Genomic DNA, 9,783 nt, shown 5'->3' with positions numbered 1-9,783 from the left:
AAGAGCAGAAAAGTAAATAAATAAAAACAGTATGGGAATGAGGTAGGTGAAATTGGGTGGGCTATTTACCGATAGACTATGTACAGCTGCAGCGATCGGTTAGCTGCTCATATAGCAGATGTTTGAAGTTGGTGAGGGAGATAAAAGTCTCCAACTTCAGAGATTTTTGCAATTCGTTCCAGTCACAGGCAGCAGGGAACTGGAACGAAAGGCGGCCAAATGAGGTGTTGGCTTTAGGGATGATCAGTGAGATACACCTGCTGAAGGGTACTAATATTAACATATTAGTAACCTTCACATAAACTGAATTCATCCCAAACTGATCAATTATTGCTCCAAATTCAAACCAAAGCGATAGCATATTAAATAGCCTACATATCACATCAACAATCTATAACATTTTACATTTGTCCAAACGTCTGCATATCTTGACTCATTTTGTAAACATTTCCCAGTGTTCGCTTGGCAGTGTACTAGTAATGTATCTAATACACGCTACTGAAATATGAAAGTCTCACAAATAATAAACTAGATGTACTAATGGGCTACCATGTAGACGGGCTATTACAACACAGTGAAACATGGTGAAAGTGTATTGAGCAACCGCCCCCCCCCCCCCCTTCCCCAAAAAGGTTTATCCAAACTTCAGGAGTAGAAGTACACATAAAATCCATAAAACAGTTTAACAACATGGTCAAATATAAATGTTACGAGGAAAACAAGAGATCCTTAACTGTTTTTGAACGGGTTTCCTTCTCTTCCTGCCCGCGTACATGCAGTCTCCTGGTGGAATCATCGTGCTGCGCTCCGTAAAGGGAACAGGTGTGCTGCAGGGTGCAGGGAAGATGGAGAAAACGTTTCAGTGTCCCCCCCCCAAAAAAAACACACATGACGTAGAAAAGTTCCACGAACCGATAAAAAAATAAATACTATACTCCATAAAGTAACGGATGGGAAAATTGCTTATATAAGTTTAGTGATGCTATCAAGATCGAGTAATTTGTCAACGTAATTTGAGAAGAAGACTTTTGCCATTCAAATAATCAATAAGAAGATGATCAGGAATAAAGAGGATACAGTTATAACCTGGCCTAAATAGTTGTTTGTCAATATCGTGTCAATAGTTTTGACAGGGAGTTTACACGAGTGAAACGTGAATATAATGAAACCGCAAAATCCATAATAACGCAAGTTGCCAACTCTCACTAAAGTTATTCACGTCAAATAAAAACAACTTTGAAAGATATTCTCAAATAGGAAATTTAGAAGAAATGGAAAACAACATAAAGTTAAAACACTTACCAAGGTCTGTCAATATGACTTAATTCCAGTATAATGTTAGATGGGTCATTCAAATTGAACGGGTATGTTATAGATGATAAGGTACTTCCTAAGTAGACAATGGTAATAATTCCCCGGGAAAATAGAACAAACGTCTACCAGACGTCTGAACTGATGTTTTCATCACTTTGCAATGCTCGAGGCAGAAGTGGTTGTTGATGCTTTATACCCGATTGAGTCGCTTTCACTTCCTCGTGTTTCAGGTGGCGGATTCCTCTGAATGACATGTGGAGCTCTTCGCACGCAACTGCCTCGCAAACAAACTGCGTACGCACACACATTTATGAGAAGCGCGAGCGGAGGAATCTCACCAGAAGCGTCACACTACAAATCTCATTACCGTTCTCCTGGCAGCAGGATGTGCATCATTCGGGATTTTTTTCCTTCTCAAAATAAGAGTCCCCCTACAAAGACATGAAAATCAATTTTAAAAAACAACAATATCACAGAATTCCAATCACCTTTATTTAAAAAAAATGATGGATCAATTGACGTAGTTGTATTTTTCATATTGTATTATTCATACAATTTCTGCAGAAAGTTTAAACCAATACTGGTATGTTGAAAGCCATTGTATAGGCTATATGTAAAGAAATTCTCTTAAAATTCAAATATGTGTCATTGTAATTACTCAATAGAGTCTACAAAACTGAAATGGGTCTCTTGTGGTGGGCAACGGCTTTAATACAGAGTCCAAACTCCACCCACTCCATTCACCTCAAGCAATACACTGCATACAGTATGCGGTACATATTGGTTTATACAGAAAAACAATGTATTTGTGCCGATGTAAAAGTGGGATTGTGAATACTCAGTAAGGCCCGTAGAATCTGTACATGGTATCATTTCATGGGGCACTGAATAAATCAAATCAAAATCAAATCAAATGTATTTGTCACATACACATGGTTAGCAGATGTTAATGTGAGTGGTCTTCTAATCCACCCATTCCATAGGCCACAATGCAAATCACTGTATATGAAATCCCTCACGACGCCAGGACAGCGGAGTCAATCACCACCTTCCGGAGACACCTGAAACCCCACCTCTTTAAGGAATACCTAGGATAGGATAAAGTAATCCTTCTCACCCCCCCCCCCCTTAAAAGATTTAGATGCACTATTGTAAAGTGGCTGTTCCACTGGATGTCATAAGGTGAATGCACCAATTTGTAAGTCGCTCTGGATACGAGCGTCTGCTAAATGACTTAAATGTAAATGTAATATTGGCTTATGGAGAAAACCCTATTATTGTGCTGATGTGGGAGTTTTTTTTCCCCACTATAAACCAGTATGTATTTCATATACAGTGTTTTGCATTGTGGCCTATGGAATGGCTGGAGTAAAAGGTCATCAACACTCAGTATTATTCAATGGCCCATGAAATGACACCATGTGTAGATTCTACAGATCCTACTGAGTTCTCTAAACCCAATTTTACATCGACACAAATAATTGTTTTTTTTTCACTGTAAACCCAATATTGTCAACATACCAGTCTGAACAGTGGATTTTTTTTAAAAATGAGATCCTCAAAATATTCTTCATAATATTTCAAATGTTTTCCATAAATTCCTTATTGTATGTACTTGTAAGCGCAATAAATATCGACGTTGATTAAAATCTCAAATATATATATATATTTTTTTTAAATTATTTATCAACCTTGCAATGTTTTGAAATGTGGGCTTTTGTTTCGAAGGTGATCTTATTACCATAGCAAAGTGACGTCCTCGGTAGTTCTGCTAGTGGAACAGTAGTACAGCTATTACTGTGGCTGAAATGTGCACAGGGAGGTTTTTACTCTCGGGTGTCTGACGCGCTGTCCGACATGTGGATATTTGGAGCAAGCATTTTTGGATCGTTTTGGATTCGTAAAACCACATCTAAACTGTTAATAGCTGGATATATTATCTCCTCAACTTGGTTTCAATGGTGCGTCAGGAATCTTTTGTGTTCCACAGTAGTGTCTTATTTTGTTTACTAGCCCGTAGTGCCTGCTGTATTTCATCACAATGATTTTAAAATAACCAAAATGGTTTGAACCAGCTAGGGCTGGAACAAATCCGAACAGTTGAGTTCAGTAGTGGTCACATTTAATTGCATTACCTCGCTGCCAGATGCTATGAGATTTTACTCTGGGCGATATGTACATTTTAAGTACATCTGTTGCCCTTTTGTGTACACAGGCTAATCTTTGATCATCTAGCCTATGTAAGGTTATATGCAGAGAGACTGGTGGGAGGGAGACTGGTGGGTGGTTGATCATCTAGCCTATGTAAGGTTATATACAGAGAGACTGGTGGGTGGTTGATCATCTAGCCTATGTAAGGTTATATACAGAGAGACTGGTGGGTGGTTGATCATCTAGCCTATGTAAGGTTATATACAGAGAGACTGGTGGGTGGTTGATCATCTAGCCTATGTAAGGTTATATACAGAGAGACTGGTGGGTGGTTGATCATCTAGCCTATGTAAGGTTATATACAGAGAGACTGGTGGGTGGTTGATCATCTAGCCTCTAGCAGAGAGACTGGTGGGAGGGAGACTATCATCTAGCCTATGTAAGGTTATATACAGAGAGACTGGTGGGTGGGAGACTGGTGGGTGGTTGATCATCTAGCCTATGTAAGGTTATATGCAGAGAGACTGGTGGGTGGGAGACTGGTGGGTGGTTGATCATCTAGCCTATGTAAGGTTATATACAGAGAGACTGGTGGGTGGTTGATCATCTAGCCTATGTAAGGTTATATACAGAGAGACTGGTGGGTGGTTGATCATCTAGCCTATGTAAGGTTATATACAGAGAGACTGGTGGGAGGGAGACTGGTGGGTGGTTGATCATCTAGCCTATGTAAGGTTATATACAGAGAGACTGGTGGGTGGTTGATCATCTAGCCTATGTAAGGTTATATACAGAGAGACTGGTGGGTGGTTGATCATCTAGCCTATGTAAGGTTATATACAGAGAGACTGGTGGGTGGTTGATCATCTAGCCTATGTAAGGTTATATACAGAGAGACTGGTGGGTGGTTGATCATCTAGCCTATGTAAGGTTATATACAGAGAGACTGGTGGGTGGTTGATCATCTAGCCTATGTAAGGTTATATACAGAGAGACTGGTGGGTGGTTGATCATCTAGCCTATGTAAGGTTATATACAGAGAGACTGGTGGGTGGTTGATCATCTAGCCTATGTAATACAGGTTATATACAGAGAGACTGGTGGGTGGTTGATCATCTAGCCTATGTAAGGTTATATACAGAGAGACTGGTGGGTGGTTGATCATCTAGCCTATGAGGTTATATACAGAGAGACTGGTGGGTGGTTGATCATCTAGCCTATGTAAGGTTATATACAGGAGACTGGTGGGTGGTTGATCATCTAGCCTATGTAAGGTTATATACAGAGAGACTGGTGGGTGGTTGATCATCTAGCCTATGTAAGGTTATATACAGAGAGACTGGTGGGTGGTTGATCATCTAGCCTATGTAAGGTTATATACAGAGAGACTGGTGGGTGGTTGATCATCTAGCCTATGTAAGGTTATATACAGAGAGACTGGTGGGTGGTTGATCATCTAGCCTATGTAAGGTTATATACAGAGAGACTGGTGGGTGGTTGATCATCTAGCCTATGTAAGGTTATATACAGAGAGACTGGTGGGTGGTTGATCATCTAGCCTATGTAAGGTTATATACAGAGAGACTGGTGGGTGGTTGATCATCTAGCCTATGTAAGGTTATATACAGAGAGACTGGTGGGTGGTTGATCATCTAGCCTATGTAAGGTTATATACAGAGAGACTGGTGGGTGGTTGATCATCTAGCCTATGTAAGGTTATATACAGAGAGACTGGTGGGTGGTTGATCATCTAGCCTATGTAAGGTTATATACAGAGAGACTGGTGGGTGGTTGATCATCTAGCCTATGTAAGGTTATATACAGAGAGACTGGTGGGTGGTTGATCATCTAGCCTATGTAAGGTTATATACAGAGAGACTGGTGGGTGGTTGATCATCTAGCCTATGTAAGGTTATATACAGAGAGACTGGTGGGTGGTTGATCATCTAGCCTATGTAAGGTTATATACAGAGAGACTGGTGGGTGGTTGATCATCTAGCCTATGTAAGGTTATATACAGAGAGACTGGTGGGTGGTTGATCATCTAGCCTATGTAAGGTTATATACAGAGAGACTGGTGGGTGGTTGATCATCTAGCCTATGTAAGGTTATATACAGAGAGACTGGTGGGTGGTTGATCATCTAGCCTATGTAAGGTTATATAGAGACTGGTGGGTGGTTGATCAGAGAGACTGGTGGGTGGTTGATCATCTAGCCTATGTAAGGTTATATACAGAGAGACTGGTGGGTGGTTGATCATCTAGCCTATGTAAGGTTATATACAGAGAGACTGGTGGGTTATTGATCATCTAGCCTATGTAGGTTATATACTGTTCTGGTGGGTGGTTGATCATCTAGCCTATGTAAGGTTATATACAGATTTGGTGGGAGGTTGATCATCTAGCCTATGTAAGGTTATATCAGAAATCAATTGATCATCTAGCCTATGTAAGGTTATATACAGAGTTTGGTGGGTGGTTGATCATCTTTTATGTATTTATATACAGAAGACTGGTGGGTGGTTGATCATCTAGCCTATGTAAGGTTATATACAGAGAGACTGGTGGGTGGTTGATCATCTAGCCTATGTCTCTGGTTATATGCAGAGTGTCTCTCTCTGTGTGGTTGATCATCTAGCCTATGTCTGTCAGAGAGACTGGTGGGTGGTTGATCATCTAGCCTATGTGGTTATATACAGAGAGACTGGTGGGTTATTGATCATCTAGCCTATGTGTTATATACAGAGAGACTGGTGGGTGGTTGATCATCTAGCCTATGTGTTATATACAGAGAGACTGGTCTCTGGTTGATCATCTAGCCTCTGTCTTATATCAGAGAGACTGGTGGGTGGTTGATCATCTAGCCTATGTAAGGTTATATACAGAGAGACTGGTGGGTGGTTGATCATCTAGCCTATGTAAGGTTATATACAGAGAGACTGGTGGGTGGTTGATCATCTAGCCTATGTAAGGTTATATACAGAGAGACTGGTGGGTGGTTGATCATCTTGTTTAGGTTGCTGTTCTGTAACTGACTCTGAAAACCAACAGATTTTGCGATGTGATAAAAATATCTGAAATCAATTTTATTTATTTTATTTTTATTTATTTATTCCCGTGTTTCTTGTTCATCATTTTTTATTCATAAACAAATGTTGCAGATGGTGGCAATTGACATGACATGCTGCTCTCTCTCTCTGTGTCTCTCTCTGTGTCTCTCTCTCTCTCTGTGTCTCTCTCTCTGTGTCTCTCTCTCTCTCTCTGTGTCTCTGTCTCTCTCTCTCTGTGTGTCTCTGTGTCTCTCTGTCTCTGTGTCTCTCTCTGTGTCTCTCTCTGTGTCTCTCTCTGTGTCTCTCTCTGTCTGTCTCTCTGTGTCTCTGTCTCTCTCTGTGTCTCTGTGTCTCTCTCTGTCTCTCTCTCTCTGTGTCTCTCTGTCTGTCTCTCTCTGTCTCTGTCTCTCTCTGTCTCTGTCTCTATGTCTCTCTTCTCTGTGTCTCTGTCTCTCTCTGTCTGTCGCTCTCTGTCTCTCTCTGTGTCTCTCTGTCTGTCTCTCTGTCTGTCTCTCTCTGTGTCTCTCTGTCTGTCTCTCTGTGTCTCTGTCTCTCTGTGTCTCTCTGTCTGTCTCTCTTCTCTATGTCTCTGTCTGTCTCTCTTTCTCTATGTCTCTGTCTCTCTTTCTGTGTCTCTCTCTGTCTGTCGCTCTCTGTGTCTCTGTCTGTCTGTGTCTCTCTCTGTGTCTCTCTCTGTCTGTCTCTGTGTCTCTGTGTCTGTCTCTCTTTCTCTATGTCTCTGTGTCTCGCTGTCTGTCTCTCTCTGTCTCTCTTTCTCTATGTCTCTGTCTCTCTGTGTCTCTCTCTTTCTCTATGTCTCTGTCTGTCTCTCTTTCTCTATGTCTCTGTCTCTCTCTGTCTGTCTCTCTTTCTGTGTCTCTCTCTTGTCTGTCGCTCTCTGTCTGTCTCTCTCTCTGTCTCTGTGTCTCTCTGTCTGTCGCTCTCTGTCTGTCTCTCTCTGTCTCTGTCTCTCTCTGTCTCTCTGTCTGTCTCTCTTTCTCTATGTCTCTGTCTCTCTCTGTCTGTCGCTCTCTGTGTCTCTGTCTGTCTCTCTGTCTCTGTCTCTCTCTGTGTCTCTCTCTCTGTCTCTCTTTCTCTATGTCTCTGTCTCTCTGTCTGTCTCTCTCTATGTCTCTGTCTGTCTCTCTTTCTCTATGTCTCTGTCTGTCTCTCTCTGTGTCTCTCTGTCTGTCTCTCTTTATTTCTCTGTCTCTGTCTCTGTGTCTGTCTCTGTCTCTCTGTGTCTCTCTCGCTTTCTCCCTCTCTCTGTCTCTCTCTCTGTGTGTCTCTCTCGCTCTGTCTGTGTCTCTCTCGCTCTCTCTGTGTGTCTCTCGGTCTCTGTCTCACTCTCTCTCAATTCATTTCAATGTTCCCTCAATTTCAATTATCTCTCTCTCTCTCTCTCTCTCTGTCTCTCTCAATTCAATAAAAAATGTCCCTCAATTTCAATTCTGTCTCTCTCTCTCTCTCTATCTTAATTCAATTCATATCAATTTCAATTTTCCCTCAATTGCAGTAATATTTCTCTCAATTAAATTCTCTTTCTCTCTCTCTCTCTCCCCTCTCTTTATCTCTTTCTGTCTTGCTGCCCCCTCTCTCTCTCTCTTTTATCTCTTTCTGTCTTGTGCTCTGTCTCTCTCTCTTTATCTCTTTCTGTCTTGCTGCCCCCCTCTCTCCCCTCTCTTTATCTCTTTCTGTCTTGCTGCCCCCTCCCTCTCTCTCTCTCTCTCTCTTTAGCTCACAACACACATTCCATTAATGAAAGAAGCAACTGTAAAGTCAGATGATTTTCAGATGAAAGCTACTGTATATCCTAAAAAGATGATAACTCTGATTTATAAAACATGGAATCTGACTTCCCAGAAAAAGGGCAAATGTTTTGTAGAATGCACTTAGGCAGGCTCGCATGTGGAATAAAACAAAACAAGAGTCCCCCGGAGTGGAAAAATGGGCCCCGAGGTGATGCACTTGCAATGTGGTACATGGAAGGAGATGGAATACAACAGGATGTACAGCTGTGGTAGACCGAGAGAAAGAGAGTTTGTGTGAGAGAGTGGAGGAGAGAGAGAAAGAGTGGAGGAGAGAGAGAGAGTGGAGGAGAGAGAGAGAGAGTGGATGAGAGAGAGAGTGGAGGAGAGAGAGAGAGAGAGTGGATGAGAGAGGGAGAGAGTGGAGGAGAGAGAGAGAGTGGAGGAGAGAGAGAGAGAGTGGATGAGAGAGAGTAGGAAAAGAGAGAGAGAGTGGAGGATTTCAGAGAGAGTGGATGAGAGAGAGAGAGAGAGAGAAAGAGTGGAGGAGAGAGAGAGAGAGGGATGAGAGAGAGAGAGAGTGGATGAGAGAGAATAGTTCTCTCAGAGAGAAAGAGTGGAGGAGAGAGAGAGAGAGGAGAGAGAGAAAGAGGGAGGAGAGAGAGAGTGGATGAGAGAGAGAGAGTGGATGAGAGAGAGAGAGAGTGAGGAGAGAGAGAGAGAGGAGGAGAGAGAGAGAGGGAGGAGAGAGAGAGAGAGTGGATGAGAGAGAGAGAGAGAGAGAGAGAAAGAGAGGAGGAGAGAGAGAGAGAGTCTGAGAGAGAGAGAGAGGGAGGAGAGAGAGAGTGGAGGAGAGAGAGAGAGAGTGATGAGAGAGAGAGAGAGTGGAGGAGAGAGAGAGAGTGGAGGAGAGAGAGAGAGAGTGGATGAGAGAGAGAGAGAGAGAGAGTGGAGGAGAGAGAGAGAGAGTGAGAGAGAGAGAGAGAGAGAGAGAAAGAGGAGGAGAGAGAGAGAGAGTGGATGAGAGAGAGAGAGTGGAGAATAAAAAGTGGAAGAAGAGTCCCTCAGGAGAGAGAGAGAGAGGATGAGAGAGAGTGGAGGAGAGAGAGAGAGAGAGAGTGGAGGAGAGAGAGAGAGTGGATGAGAGAGAGAGAGAGAGAGAGAGAAAGAGGAGGAGGGAGAGAGAGAGAGTGGATGAGAGAGAGAGAGAGTGGATGAGAGAGAGAGAGTGGAGGAGAGAGAGAAAGAGTGGAGGAGAGAGAGAGAGAGTGGAGGAGAGAGAGAAAGAGTGGAGGAGAGAGAGAGAGTGGAGGAGAGAGAGAGAGTGGAGGAGAGAGAGAGAGTGGATGAGAGAGAGAGAGAGTGGATGAGAGAGAGAGAGTGGAGGAGAGAGAAAGAGTGGATGAGAGAGAGAGAGAGAGAGAGAGTGGAGGAGAGAGAGAGAGAGTGGATGAGAGAGAGAAAAAGAGTGGATGAGAGAGAGAGAGAGTGGATCTCTTTCTGTCTTGAGGCCCCCTCTCT

The 9,783-nt window shown here is 42.7% G+C and overlaps 1 protein-coding gene across 2 annotated transcripts in view; it reads right to left on the bottom strand.

Moving 5' to 3' along the window:
* LOC115126596 (uncharacterized) overlaps window positions 1–1,592 on the bottom strand; it is a 145,356-nt gene extending 143,764 nt beyond the window's left edge. Inside the window, exons 1-2 of one of the 2 annotated variants that reach the window (XM_065006897.1) lie at window positions 1,303–1,592; window positions 735–827 (exon numbers count right to left, since the gene is read on the bottom strand). In XM_065006897.1, coding sequence (XP_064862969.1) covers window positions 735–796 — 62 coding nt within the window. In that variant the 5' untranslated portion in view covers window positions 797–827; window positions 1,303–1,592. The remainder of the gene's footprint in view (window positions 1–734; window positions 828–1,302) is intronic. The other variant, XM_065006898.1, reaches the window with a different exon arrangement.
* Window positions 1,593–9,783: the final 8,191 nt, after the last annotated feature.

Source organism: Oncorhynchus nerka, linkage group LG22 (assembly GCF_034236695.1).
Source record: "Oncorhynchus nerka isolate Pitt River linkage group LG22, Oner_Uvic_2.0, whole genome shotgun sequence".
Classification (NCBI taxonomy): domain Eukaryota; kingdom Metazoa; phylum Chordata; class Actinopteri; order Salmoniformes; family Salmonidae; genus Oncorhynchus; species Oncorhynchus nerka.
The sequence above is the reverse complement of the archived record's forward strand: the minus strand, read 5'-3'. Positions and strand labels throughout refer to the sequence as shown.